The 15451-nt window shown below is 38.8% G+C and overlaps 1 protein-coding gene and 1 pseudogene across 3 annotated transcripts in view; one reads left to right on the top strand and one right to left on the bottom strand.

Moving 5' to 3' along the window:
* The window catches only part of ELP4 (elongator acetyltransferase complex subunit 4), a 245697-nt gene that overhangs the window by 1392 nt on the left and 228854 nt on the right, over positions 1-15451 (top strand). For all 3 annotated transcript variants that reach the window (XM_075545945.1, XM_075545946.1, XM_075545947.1), the window contains exon 2: positions 7564-7599. In XM_075545945.1, coding sequence (XP_075402060.1) covers positions 7564-7599 — 36 coding nt within the window. The remainder of the gene's footprint in view (positions 1-7563; positions 7600-15451) is intronic.
* LOC142444270 (CCHC-type zinc finger nucleic acid binding protein pseudogene) lies at positions 9218-9745 on the bottom strand (annotated as a pseudogene).

Raw genomic sequence — 15451 nt, 5'->3', positions numbered from 1 at the left:
CAGAATAACTAATTAGCAAATACTTATTTCACCCACTTTTTCTATTTCAGTCTTGTTTTGTGCCATCACATACTGGAACTTTAAAACTTGGATGCTAGTCCTACTCCCTGAGTTTTTTAATCCAGTGTAGATATGTGATTTCATTTATTTGATCCCGAGGCTCTCCAAACAAAAAGGTCAGATCATATTTCTGACATTATATCTCTGTTCCACACTAGAATAATAAAATGTGCCTAATAGATTTCCTGGCATTTGGTAGATATGCATTAGATTTGCAGTTGAAGGAAACATAATGTATAGGAAAAAACCCAAACAAGAGATTATGAAGCATTAAGATGGCGTTCCATGTTCTCAGATTATGCGACTTGAACAAAGCCACAAACCTAGTGGCAACCTAGGCTGATCTTTCATCTGGAAAGCTAGTGATCTCTGTTCTTGGTTACAGCGGTATCATAATATTTGAGGGTTTTTAGCCATTGACTGAATCTAATCTAATAGATTTAGCTACACTTATTCCTCACTTGTCCACTATCTAGTTCTCCAACATTTTGAATTTATAACAATAGTAAAAAAAAATCCATCCGACTGTTTTGAGCATATGTCTTGCAGTAATTAGTACTAAGGCTGGGGCTAGAACAATGCTGACTGTGATGGTTAAGGTTATGTGTCAGGTGTCAACTTGGCTGGGCCCGATTCTCAGGAATTAGGCAGTTTTTTAATTACGAAATATGGTAATTATGTAACGATACAGTCATCCATTTTGTAATGTGATGTGATCATCCTCTGGTTTTGCATAAGGCTTATTTTCACATAATTATCTGGCTTTTGGAACCCAACCATGTTACTGAGTAAGTAGTGGGTGTCTAACCAGAACCAAAAGCAAACCCATTTTGCTCAGTTGCAGTGACCTTGTATATTTGACAGTGACATTGCTCTGAGTTTTCCAGGCCTGTGAATCTACAGAAGTGGGTTGCCACGTCTTTCTTTCTTAGAGCCGCAGGGGTTCCAACTGCTGACTGGCCTTTCAGTAAAAGGCAGCTGAACACTTCAAACACTGCACCACCGGGGCTCTGAGAGTCTGTATTTCAAAGTATCCCTCAAAAAGAGACTCCAAAGTATATTCCTCATGTATTTATACAGAGATTAAAAACTTGAACTCTGATTTTTAAAATTTTCTAAATTTGGAAGGTCATTAGTGTTTGAAGATGCACAATTATTTTATGCTAAACTTCTTTAAGAAGGTGGAAATAGCAGTTGTTGAAATGAATATTTTGAAATAGTATGTTCTGCATTATGCAATTCTTTTTTGCAATAATTAGCATGTACAGAAGAATTTATTGACATTTAGAATAGTAGGTATGGTCACAGAAATATTTTAGTGTTTTCTAACTTATTGACTTTGTGTTTTGATTTTGCATTCTGTATGGCTCTGTGAAGCAAACTTTTTGTGGGTTTTTTTGGTTTTCATTAAAACACTATTTGAAAGTGAAACAGTTGACTGTTAATGTGTACATATTAGGGGGATGCCTCCCTACCCCCAAAAAAACCTGAAAAAAAGCTGTGCTAAGCTTTCGTAGTGCAGTTTCACTGCTAGGCAAGCATGGAGCAGCTCACTCGGAGTTAGCGCCCCTGGTAGCCTTGCCTGGGAAGGTTCTCTCTGGTTACAGTGAGTTTTTTTTGTAAATGCAGGTTTACTCAAACCTCATTTTTGTGATGGCCAATTTAAGAAAGCAGCATGTGGCTATGAAATGTTGCTTCCTGCTGGGGAAACCTGCTGCAGAAACTGTTACGTTGAACACAGCTTATGAGAACAGACCTATGGGAAAAACTCAAAGTGTGTGAGTGGTTTTCTCGGTTCAAAAGGGTAAAATGTTGATTAATGACAAACCTCATTCTGGACATCTGTCAACTTCCTGAACAAACAAAAATGATGACTTGTAATGGATTGGGAGTTCGTTCCACCAGGTCAGACTGTTAATCAAGCTTTCTAATTAGAGGTTATGAAAAGATAGCATGACAGCATGCAACAAAAAGTCCTGATCTGTGGCAGACAGGGGACTGGTTTTGCCACCACAAAAATGCACCAGCTCACACAGTCATCTCAGTGTGCCGGTTTTAGGCAAAAACACACCCCCAAGACCCCAATAAAATAGCATGCCTCTCTTGCCCCATGCACCTGACCTCGCTCCATGTGATTTCTTTTTGTTTCCTTAAATGAAGAGGGACATGAAAGGACAGCAATTTGAGGAAATAGAATAGATGAAGAAAAAAATGAGGGAGACGCTATCAGCCATCCAAAAGGTGTTTGAAAATGTTTCCAAGAACGGAATCGCAAATTTGACAAATATATTAAGTGTAATGGAAAGTATTTTTAAGGTGATAAGTTTGTTTTGTAACAATTTAATTACATAGCTTTGGAGAAAAAATTCTGTTTTTTTTTTAGGGGGATTACCCCCATGTATACTAGTATATGCAATTAATATAATTACTGAAAAATGTCATTTTGGTCACATCATGACAAGTTTAATATGGCCATATTGTTACTAAATGTAATAATGATAGTAGTACATCCTGATGTGAGGATGAGACTATAATCTGACATTTTGATTATTTAAAAATATTTTCTGTGGTTACTGTGTAACAAGCAAATATTGTATTCTCACTGTTGTGCAGTCCAGTGACATTCTATTACCAGTACTATGCCATCATTGTAATTTTAAGCAGAGATACAAACTATATTTGAAAGATACCATGCAGATTTATTAAATATTAGGTATTTGATGATATACTAATATTCTCATTGTTTACTCCAAAGTGCTTTATAAATCTGAAAGCTCCAATATCTTCATAATTTAAACATAAACTAATTATTTCAAATATTTTCTTGTAATCAATATATTGTTAGACTTCAATATACATTTCCAAATTGACTTATAAGATTTCTTTTTCCAGTTCTTAGATTTCCTAACTTGGTTTTTCAAATCTGCCCATTGCGAACATTTTAGTATTTGAAGCCACTATATAAATGTCACGCTTAAGTTAGGCAGGTATCCCGTTTCCTTCCTCCAGAAATGTTCAAGGAGGGTGATAGAAAGTAAAGGAGCCTGGCAGAATTTCTTTTACACTAGGTCATAAAATAGAGTACCTTAGTTCTGTGTCTCCGGCTCTAAAGAATTATTTCCAGCCTCATCTTTCTGGGAAATATTTATGGGGAAAGGTTTTAGTGACTTAGAGCATGTTTAAGTGATTTCTCTACTTTATGATTACTTTTTTCCCATAGAGATAAGTTTATTACTTCCTTATTGCATTATCTGTAAAACATTTTTAAGGACCTTTTGGGGGGGGGGAACTTCTCCATTTTTGATTGGGGACCTTTACTGTGAGCTCCGTGTTCCTTTTGAAATCATAACATTACTAATGGACTATAAAATTTTTATAATTATTAAAACTTAACTATTCTAACCTACCCTCTTGGGTTGCTTGAATTGACTTCAACTTGATGGCAGTGAATTTTGTTTATCAGATCAATATGTCATGTCAAATCGTCTATTGTAATTTAGTGTTTGAGCTTTGTTGGGGAAGTATGCCTACAAAGTACTCTGAAATGCATCTAAAACCTTGGCATATCAAGTGAGGGAGGTCAAAATACCTAATAGAAAGTACATATGTGGGGGAAATGGTGAGGTCCCGTCACACTGACAGGTATTTAGATATATGTTAATTATATGCTTATGTCTGAACAGTGTGTCTAATACACCAGACTGAGTAAAAATTATTGACACTATGGGTTAAGCAATAGGCTGTTGCAAGATTGGCAGTTCAAACCCTCCAGCCACACTGAAAGAGAAAGATGAGGCTTTCCTCTTCTATAAAGACTTCCAACGTCGGAAACCCTCTATAGAGTCACTGTAAGTCAGCATGACTTCAAGGCTGTGAGTTTTGGGGGTTACTGGAGAGCCCTCATGGCATAGAGGTAAGGTGCTGGGCTGTTTGAAGGTCAGCTGTTTGAAACCACCAGCCTCTCCATAGATGAGTCTCTATTCCCATCAACAATTACAGCTTTGGAAACCTATGTGGGCAGTTCTGTGTCCTTTAGGGTTGCTCTGAGTCATCATCTGCTTAGATGGCAGTGAGTTTTTCCTTTTTAAGGAACCCAGATGGCTTTAGAAGGAGGCCCTGTGGCATAGATGTTATGTATTAGGCTGATAAACCACAAGGAAAGCAGTTTGAGACTACCACTAGTCTGTCAAAGAAAGACAAGGCTTTCTACTCCTGTAAATACTTGCAGTCTTAAACACACACAGGGCCAAGTCTATTATGTTGCTGAGTCAGAATTGATTCTACAGTAATGAGTTTATTTAGTTTGGTATCTTTTTTATGGTGTTAGGAGTCCTGGTGGCACATCGGGCTACGTTTTGGGCTGCCAACCTCAAGGTCAGATGTTTGAAACCACCAGTCACTCAGAGAGAGAAAGATGAGGTTTTCTACTGTAAAGAACCACAATCTTGGAAACCCACAAGGGCAGTCTGCTCTGTCCTATATGGTCACAATATATATCTAAATAAACTCAGTGATGGGGCATTTGAGAGCTAAAATTTCACTTCATGTATGCACATGTTTATTCCAAACAAAATGTATATGTTAAAACTCACATGCCTTAATCTCTTTATGATGCTTTCAAAAATAAAGATCCAGTTGAAAGAGTGGATTCTGAGGTTATCTGCTGTGCAGGTTATAGTCTAAGCAGAGAGTTCGGCTCAGAGGATTCCCCAAGGTACAATCTTCATAGATTTCCTTGAAAGACAGGATGAACATGAAGGTTTATGATGAAGTTTTTTTTTTTTGGCTTTAACTGAAAATGAGAAAGGCTAGGAAAATTGCACCAAGATTTTTTTCACCCATCTTCACACTGTACTTGTTCATTCTTAAAGGGCAGCAAGGGAAGTCTTGTGAGATCCTCATTGGAAAACCTTAACCAGTCTAATCTACAACCATAATGTTGCCCCTTCAGTCTTCTGTGTAGTCTCAAAAGTCAAAGAATATTTGAAAGGAACACACTTGGAATCCCTCGATGACAAAACTTCCTTTTGACATAATGTGTGTAAATCCAGGAGTGAGTGCAGAATTCCTCAGGGAAGGCAGAGAGATGGAAACACTACCCTCAGTAGGATATTGACCTAGATTGCCGGCTATGTTGACAAACAATAGCTTCAGATTTGGATATTTCTGCTCAATAAGTGTGTCTGTTTAATGGCAGTACTTTTTGATTCACCCTTGTATATGTATTAAAAACTTGATTTGAAAATTGTTGATAAGATGAATTCATCCTGGTCCCCTGAGCAGCCTTTAAAATAACCAACCTTTCCTGTGGTCAATTTAAATGAGTCTAAGTGTACATAATGGGACCAGTTGGGTGGAAAAAAGCTAGGTAGTGTGTTCATTTAGCAGGTAAAAATGATGTATTATACTCCAGTTTTATGCTGAGATAATGTGTAAAATTTCCAAACATTTGAATTCTTATGCATGAGGTGAAAAAACCTCGATGGTCTGGTGTTTCCTGAGTTATCAGGAACCGCTGGTTGTTTCGATCTTCATGGCAGGGAATCACCTGCAGAACTTAGTCTGATTTTGCAAAACTGTTTGCTTAGCTGTTTCATCAATGGGAAGTATTCTTGCTAATATTGTTATGGCTATCACAATATATCAGACAATTATTTGTGTTAGTGATTTCATAAGAAAATAATTGCTGGCATTTACCTTTGTAAGCTTAGTTCTCAGACAACACCTGCGGAAGGGACCTCTGCATTTACGTGAGGAGATAATCCTTGATATGTTTTCATCAAATTTTTAAAAATTCTTACTTCTCAATTCTGGGGAGGGCTTGATATAAATTCCTAATTGGAGAAAACATGTATGTATTTAGATAAGAAACCTTCATATTTCCTGTGGGCAATAGGCTGCAGAAGCTTTGAAAGGAATACCTGCTCTGCACAAGACATTGCTCTGCATCTGTTGTCAGATGTTATTTCTTTTGATTAAACACAGAATGACTTTTAGATATTACAAGTTGGTTTTTTCATGAGTAGCGAGAAAGTAAGAAGTTGTTAAGTTTGATTTAAAATGTTCAAAGTAGACTAAAGAGTTACAGGCACAAAATGTGAAATTAGACATTTAGTCTAATCTTGTCCCAAAGCAAACCTTTTATTTTCTGATGTATAATTACTATCATCAGATACATTTCAGCTCATGTTAATCTTTTAGTTTGGGAAACATTTTAAATTCTTATTTAGCCTGCTATGTTTGTAAATGCTATACTACAGGATATTTTCTGAATTTCTACAGTATTGTATACATTCAGTCTTACAACAAGTCCACTGGAACATAAAAGGATTTTAAGTACTGCATTTTAGTTGGTTTCACAATCAATGCTCAAGGAAAAAGCAGTCAAGAAATTAAAGGACCTACTGGGCAAGTCTGCTGCAAAAGGCCTCTTTAAAGTATAAACAAGAAAGATTTGCTAAACACTGGTCATCTTTTGATAACTTTGAGGACGAAGATGTATGTAACCCATGCCATGGTATTTTCAATGGTCTCATAAGCATGTAAAAGTTCTTTCTTGCTATTCTAAATGTTTCAGTTTATGCACTGTAGAGGGAAAAATTAAACTAGTAACATTATTTTCAGTTGTCCAATCATTTTCAGTACTTTTCATAACTCAAATATGTTTCTATTCATTCTTTGATATTTATTTTAAGTATTTGTGTTATTGCTTCATTGCCAAGTACAATAATTTAATGGCATTGGGAACAAAATATTACTAGTCAGTTGTCGCATTTTACAGTGATTCTAGTCTATTAACATTTTATTTTAAATGAAAACATTAATGATTTAATGTTTAAGTTCTATATTTGTGATCATATTCGCATAAGTCCTAGGTTTAAAAGAACATATTGTAATAATATTGAAATAAGGGGATTAAAAATATCCTTTTCTCTTGCAGTTGGCAAAGTATTGTTAACTTGAAATTCCAAATATAATTGGACCTAGATATTTAGAATGTTCAGCTGTGTGTATATTATTCACAATGAGCAGAGAATTAGTTTTAATTATCAGTTCTTTTTTATAAGGCTTATTAAATTTACGGGTAAATATTAAAGTGGAATTCATATCATAATAATCTTTCTTTCGGCGTTGTACTTCTGTAGCAGTTAAGTACCTGTGCACATTTAGGTCTTGACTATTGAGTTACTTTATTAACAAGTACTGAAAACAACATTGAATCCTAACCACAGCTATGTTGAATATGACATGGTCCTATCATGGCAGAAATGAGGCTAGTATAGTCTATTATGAAAGTAATTGTAATGTGTAGTGTGTAATTACATACAATATATAATTATTTCATAATGCCACCTAGAACAAAGTATTGCAAAGGTAATTAAAATGTTGTTCTCAACTGCATTTTCAAAGTTATTACAGTGCCTGTCCCTGCTACAGCGTCAGTTTTCTGCTAACTATAATGTAAAAAGGTAAACTCAGTGTCCTCTCTCCTTTCATTTCCAGGTGGAGGCTTAGCTGTTGGAACAGTTCTTCTCATTGGTTAGTATTGAATGTATGTGCTATTCATCCTGATAAGTTTTTCGTTGTACAAAATGATCTCAATGATTTGCTCATTCTGAAGTTAAATATTTCAAATTCAGTGTTCTGCAAAAGTTAACATAAATTAGAGAGTAATTGCCGTAAGTTCTAATTTAAGTTCAAATATTGATTTAAACTTTAAATATATTAGACTAACATCTTTAGAAATCTAGTTGGTATATTCTCAAAACTGCTAACGGTACATTATGCTTCATTTTAAAAAAAAGATAATTCCTGTGTTTTTAATTTTATTTTCATATTGAATAAGTTTATTTTTAGCATTAGCCAGCTGGGCTGAGTTTAGATGATTCCAATTTTATTGGCAATATCTAAAGCATCATAGTCAGTAGCCAGTCAAACATATATGCCTTCTTCTCACCTGCAGGCCTGATCAAGGTGTTGACCTTGGCTATGTCAATGTCATAGAGCTGCTTCACAGCCTGTTTGATCTGGTGTTGTCTTTGACATCCACAATAAACACAAGTGTGTTGTTATTTTCCATCTTCTTCAAGGCAGACTCTGCGGTCAAGGGGAACTTGGTGATGACATAATGGTCCAGCTTATTTCTCCTGGGGGTGCTCTTCCAAGGGTATTTGGGCTGCCTTCCTAGTCTGCAGGTCTTGGGCCACCGGAAGGTGGGTGACGTGCGGATCTTCACTTCCGGGCCGTGTAGCTTTTAAAGCCTTGGCATTGGCTTCCATTTTGGAGGGGCAGGAGCTTCCTTCTTCGCCTTCGGCGCCATCTTCATAAAAAAGGCAATTCCTGTTTTGTTTTGTTTTTAGTCAAACTGCCTTTCCTCCTCCAGCTTTATTAGTTGAAAATTACATTTCTGTTTTCTAGGACTTCAGTTGCTTTTTCCATCTGACTTTTAAAAACTGATTACAGTAAATGAAACAGTTGTCTAAGTGAACTAGTACACAAAAATAACATCTTGATTTTTGTGAAAATGCATTTCTTTCAATTCCTGAACAAGCTCCAAATTATCCTAACTCTGAGTACCGACATTTACTCTGGGCTTAGGAGTTAAGTCTTTGAGGACTAAAATGTATTCTAAAGCTTTGCCGTCACCACGGGCGAGTGCTCGGCATCCGCTCTGTGATGAAGTTGTTCCTGTCTAAACAGGACTTTTATCCTGGGTTCTCTCGCATCGTCATGTTTGCTTTGTTTACTCCCACTCAACTGTATGTGCTCTGTGTGGCTTGATGCAGATGTGACTTGCTGTTACAGCTACTGAGATCAGACAACCCAAGGCCATCATGATGCTAAATTAAGGTTACTTATAGAAGGTCATAGACACTTCCAAAATTGGCTTTATCTCCAACATGGGAACCTCTCGAGAGACCCATTCAGTAATCCTTTATTCCCCAGTGGCACGGAAAGGGGTTCTTAAGCAAAGCATTATACATAACACCTCTACCAAACAAAACAAACTTATTTTTTTAGTTAAACATTGCAGAAAGTCGATTTTTACCCCCACCCCTTTCCTCCTTTTACACGGCAAGTAAAGCTCACTGGCATGCCTCTATCTGCCAAGCTTTGGCCAGTGAAGAGGTTTTAGAGAAAAGAGTACAACCGTCAATCAGACAAAGGAGGGGCAACAGGAAAATCCTGAAGCTGTAGCCTCCATTGTGTATTCCCATGCAAGGTGCCCTGATTGGCCACAGCGGCAGCGGTTGACTTCACGTGTCTTGCACTTGGTGGCTACGTGACCAGTTTCATCACCCCTGTAACACTTCCCTTTGGTGCAGTCTTTCCGAATGTGTGCAAGTTCACCACTAGAGTAGCTCTTCTGCTCATCAGCGTGGTCAGTCCCGAGCCACATGGCCTGCTTTGTCACAGTTGTAGCAACACTGCTCGCTCGCTCGCTCTCTTGGGCTCCTTGCAGGCCTTGGCAATGGGGCCGCCTCCACCGCAGTTAGAGCAGGCTTCAATATCCTCCTGAAGATCACAGTCCTCGGCAAGATGACCAGACTCACCACAACGATAACAGATGTCTGGAAGAGACAAACTGGGAACCTCTTCTTCCACGACCACGGCCTCCTCCAGTAGGGTGCTCCCGGGCCCAGGGGCCAGATCGCCCACACTGGAAGCCTTCATTGCTGCTCATGGCTGCAGTTGGGTTGAGTGTGTCCGCTGCAGGTGAAAGCGGCTTTCCAGGTAGCGGTTGCTTATTTGTCAGGGTCCTTGCCTGTGTCACACCAATTCCTGTGTTGTTTATTTGTTGAGAATTTCACTATGTAGAAGGAAATTTCTACAGAGTAATTAATTTATTTGAAAAGTTGATGTAACCATAAGTCATTAGAGAATCACACTTTATTATTTTCTTTGAAAGAAAATCATTTTTATTTTTAATGTGACAAGAGTTTATATTTAAACATACGCTTGTAACCATATGTGCCTTGTTTTCATTGTGTTGATGCTTCAAGTTAAAATAATCTTTAGCAGTTACATAACGGCACATCACATTTGGTACCCAAACAATATTACATAATATTTTAAAAAATAGTTTTATTGGGGGCTCGTACAATTCTTATCACAATCTGTACATACATCCATTGTGTTGAGCACATATGTACATTTTTTGCCATCATCATTCTCAAAATATTTGCCCTCTACTTGAGCCCTTAATATCGGCTCCTCATTTTTGCCTCTCTCTCCCCACTCCCCCCTCCCTCAAGAACCCTTCATAATTCATAAATTATTAATATTTTGTCATATGTTACACTGTCCAACATCTCCCCTCTCCCACTTTTCTGTTGTCCGTCCCCCTGGAAGGGGGTTATATGTGGATCATTGTGACTGATTCCCCCTTTCTCCCTCACCTTCCTTCCATGCTCCTGGTATCGCCACTCTCACCACTGGTCCTGAAGAGGTCATCTGTCCTGGATTCCCTGTGTTTCCAGTTGCTATCTGTACCAATGTACATCCTCTGGTCTAGCCAGATAGGTAGAATGGGGATCATGATAGTGGGGAGAGGAAGCATTTAAGAACTAGAGGAAAGTTACATGTTTCATTGTTGCTACCCTGCACCCTGACTGGTTCATCTCCTCCCCACAACCCTTCAGTAAGGGGGTGTCCAGTTGCCTACCGATGGACTTTGGGTCTCCACTCTGCACTCACCCTCATTTAAAATGGTGGGGTTTTTTTTGTTCTTTGATGCATGATACATGATCCCTTCGACAGCTTGTGGTTTCATAGGCTGGTGTGCTTCTTCCATGTGGGCCTTGTTGCTTCTTAACTAGTTGCTGCTTGTTTACCTTCAAACCTTTAAGACCCCAGACACTACATCTTTGGATAGCCGGGCACCATCAGCTTTCTTCACCACATTTGCTTATGCACACGTTTGTCTTCAGCAATTTTATCATGGAGGTGAGCACACAATGATATGATTTTTTTGTTCTTTGATGCCTAATAACTGATCCCTTCAGCACCTCGTGATCATACAGGCTGGTGTGCTTCTTCCATGTGGGCTTTGATGCTTCTCAGCTAGATGGCCACTTATCTGCAAGCCTTTAAGACCCCAGACACTATATCTTTTGATAGCCGGGCACTATCAGCTTTCTTCACCACATTTGCTTATGCACATGTTTGTCTTCAGCGATCGTGTCAGGAAGATATGCATCATGGAATGCCAATTTAATAGAACAATGTTTTCTTGTTTCGAATAAGTAACTGAGTGGAGGTCCAACGTGCATCTGCTGCCTTGATACTAAACCTATAAATATATGCACGTAGATCTATTTCCCCACCATCCTATATATTTACAGATATGTACATTACAGTCTTTAGACATCTATAAATACCCTTTGTCACCTAGTTCTTCCCTCTATTTCCTTTTACTTTCCTCTTGTCCCACTAACATGTTCACCCTCCATTTGAGTTTCAGTAAATTTTCTCAGTTACATTACCCTTGCTGAATCCCTACCAGGCCTTTCATACCCTCCTTGCCACTAATTTTGGATCACTTGTTGCTCCCCTATTACATAATACTTGACAGATATCAAGCAGTATTTGAATATTGACTTTCTAGTTTCAAAAGCAATACATTTTTGTCATCAATAGAAAATACTCTATATTGCTATTTTATCCATATACCTGTAACAGATCTATTACTCCCAGTTTTTCCCTTTAACGTAATACAGAAGGAAATCTACTCTTTTGCGTTAAAATTCACTGCCACTGAGTTTATTCTGACAGAGTACAACTGCCCCATAGATTTCTGAGGCTGTGGAAGCAGATTGCCACAGCGTTCTCTTCCAGAGCAGCTGGTGGCTATAAGACACTGGCTTTTCAGATAGCAGCTGAACCCTTGCACCATTGTGCCCCCAGGATTCATCTCTGTCTCATCACACCTTTAAATATTTGAAAATAACTACTTTATCATTTTAAATTGTCAAAACAAAGAGCACTCTTCTTGCTGCACCTTTGAATGGAACACCGTTCCTTCCGCTGTGCCCAGTGCTGAGTACTTAGTGTCCCAAATGCATAGGAACCCTGGGGCTAGAATGGGTCCCCGTTGGGCTGCTAACTGCAAGATTAGTGGTTACCACCAGCTGCCCATGGGAGAAGGACGGGGTTTTCTGCTCCCATAAAGAATTACTCACAGTCTGGGAACTCACCGGGGCAGTTCCACCCTGTCTATTAGGTGGCTGTGTGTTAACATGGACTCCATGACAGTGATTGGGGTTTGGATTTATTCCACATGTGTTTTCACATATGCTCAGCATATTGGAGCTCTATATCGTATGTTAATCTGGACAAATATATTGTTCATTCGCTCTTTTGTTTTTTAATGTGAACATGGTTTAGTTACTTAATCATTGTAAATATTCTCAAAAGAGAAACATCCTTTTACTCACCCATTGCTATCAAGTCGCTTTTGATTCTTAGGAAGTCTACATGGGGTTTGTAAGACCAAATCTCTGCAACCAGGCAGCCTCATCTTTCTCTGGTTGCTAGGAGTCGAATTGGCCCAAAGGCTGTGAATAAAGTTGTTTTTCTTTGACCCTGTCCATTCTGACTCATGTTGGCATTCTACTGTGTGCAGTAGAATGAACCACGTCCCCGTCCTGTGCCATCCTCGTGATTGTTATGCTTGAGCCCCACTTTTACAGCCCCTGTGTCAATCCAGTTCATCAAAGGTCTTCTCTTTTTTGCCGTCCTTCTACATTACCAAGACGGCTTTCCTGATGACATGTCCAAGGGATGTGAGATAAAGTCTCAATCCTCACTTCTATAGCGCATTCTGGCTGTACTTCTACCTACAACCACCAGTTTTGTTCTTTTGGCAGTCCATAGTACTGTCGGTGTCTTCACTAGCCCCATAATTTAAAAGCATGGATTCTTCTTCAGTCATCCTTAGTCAATGTTTATATTTATATGTGGATTACTCACTCACCAATTTCCATATGTATATGAGGCTATTGAAATTTCAGTAGGCCATATGGTATTTCTATTTCTAACTTATTAAGTGCCGTATCACTTTCCATAAAAGTTACACTACTTTACATTCCCACTGTATGAGGCACTGTAAGAGGATTCCATCCACACTGTGGCCAACATTGATTGTTTCCTAGTTTGTGAACTTTTTCTGCTCATGTTGGGTGTTGTGATAGCTCGTTGTTTTGCTTTATGTCTCTCTGATGACTTAAGAATTTTTCTTCATGTTTGTTGGCCATTTTACAATTTGATAATTTGCCTTTTTTTGTTGTTGTTGAGGTGTTTTTCAATATAACTTAGAATTTAGTTTTCTGTACCTTTTAGAAATTAGTCCCTTGTATGATGTGTCATTGACATGCTTTCTCCCAATCTGTGAGTTCTCTTTTGACAATTTTGATGAAATCTTGTGCTGCACATATGTGTCTAATTATTAAGCAATCCCAGTCATCAAGTTTGTCTCCTGCTGTTTATGTGTGGCCCTGATGGAGTTGTGGTAGTTTTTAAATGAAAGGCCCTTTGAGTGATCTTCAGTTTTTGTCAAAGTCCCTCTCTAGGCTTAAGTCTTTAGACTTCAGCTTTTCTGGCCTAGACCTCTTAGCTCTCTTATACTTGAATTATTAAAATCAAGTTTGTTGTTCCAGTCAAGAGTTCTGCAATGTCATTATTACATGTCGGGCTGCAAACCGCAAGGTCTGCAGTTTGAAACCACCAGCCACTCCATCGGAGAAAGATGAGACTTTCTACTACACAAAAGCGTCCCAGTCTTACAACTCCCCAGGGCAATTCTACCCCATCCTGTGGGGCCACTATGAGTAGGAAATGACTCAATAATGGTGTTTGAGTGAGTGATTCATCCTTTTAGGAGATTTGGTGGTTCTGTGAGTTAAGCCCTGCACTGCTAACTACAAGGTTGGTGGTTCAAATCCACCAACAGCTCTGTGGGAGAAAGATAAAGGCTGCTTCTGTAAACATGTACAGCCTCTGGGCAGTTCTGCTCTGTCCCGTAGGGTCCATCCTACATTTTATTTGAGAAGGAATCAACTCAGCAGTGGTTGGTTTTTAGGACAGGTTACCAACACTACTTAACTTTTCCAAGCTAAATATTTCCTCTCTCATTTCATGTGCTTTTAATTCTCATCATTATTCTGATTTGTCTCCTCTGGCGATACTCTAGTTTATGTAAGTCTTAGCTAAGTGTATTATTGTTCGTTTAGTCAACTACTGTGGAGAACAGGGCAGTTATCTCTCACAGGAATTAGGCCAAAACCATGATTTTACTCTGTTGACATTTTCGTCAGATCATCATTACTACTTTACTTGCTCTATATTATTGTGACTAAAGAGATGAAATAAATACCTATTGTATGACCTCAACACTTGTTTCACAAAATTGGTCATTTTCAATCGATCGAACTTACGTCCTGTGATCACGGCACTGTGGTGGTGTAACGGGTCACGCAGTCGCCTGCTGCCCATGGGCCAGTAGCAGCTTCGCGCGAGAGGGGCCTTCTGCTCCGGTGAAGAGTCACAGTCTCAGAAACCCACAGCCGGTTCTAATGGGTTCTACAGGCGCTCTGTCACTTGAGCTCAACTCAGTGGCAGTGAGTTTAATTTTGGGTTTGTAAGTAAGTGACCTTCCTCCTCTTAGGTTTTCCCGTCTTTCACAGTTCTGAGGAAAATAGGGCTAGTGTACTGTTCTCGAATACGTTGCGAGTGTGTGTGTGATTGCGAGGCAGATGAGGGAGAGAGAATGTTTCCAGCCAAACCATAGTAGTGTCCAGCTGATGTAGAAGACAAAATAGTATCTGTTTGTTGTTTTTCTCCTAATTAATTCTAGAAGGATTTCGTAAATATTCTCTTACCCTAAGGATCTTTCAGAGTATGGGGAATTTCAGGAATGTGTCATAAATGCTTCTGTAGGAACAAATTGGGGGCTCCATAGTCCATTGATCATCTACCAGCTTTGATGAAAGCTGTAAGGTGGCTTTAACTAATGTGGATTTGGGAAGATTTCAGGGAATTAGTCAAAGAAGTAGCCTGATTCATGCATCAACCCGAGGCAAGAGCAATAAGCAATGCCAGGAATTTGTTTGCTATACCTAGACTCTGTGAAGAAGAAAAGGTTGAGAAAGAAGGCCGACCACGATTAAGGAGGCTTCCATCTGCCTGACGGCGCAGTGGTGTTTTTGTTTGTGTCTCTTTGGGGTTTTTTTGGAGGGAACGGGGGTACGTTCTCTTTTTGTTTGTTTGGTAATTTTTCTACATGTTTAGAGTATATCAATTTTCCTTGCAACAATTTATACACATTTTGTTTCGTGACCCCGTTCAAAATAACAGCACTCTTTCACTTCCCTTGCTGAGCTCCCCATTAACA

This window comes from Tenrec ecaudatus, chromosome 4 (assembly GCF_050624435.1).
Source record: "Tenrec ecaudatus isolate mTenEca1 chromosome 4, mTenEca1.hap1, whole genome shotgun sequence".
NCBI lineage: Eukaryota > Metazoa > Chordata > Mammalia > Afrosoricida > Tenrecidae > Tenrec > Tenrec ecaudatus.
The sequence above is the reverse complement of the archived record's forward strand: the minus strand, read 5'-3'. Positions and strand labels throughout refer to the sequence as shown.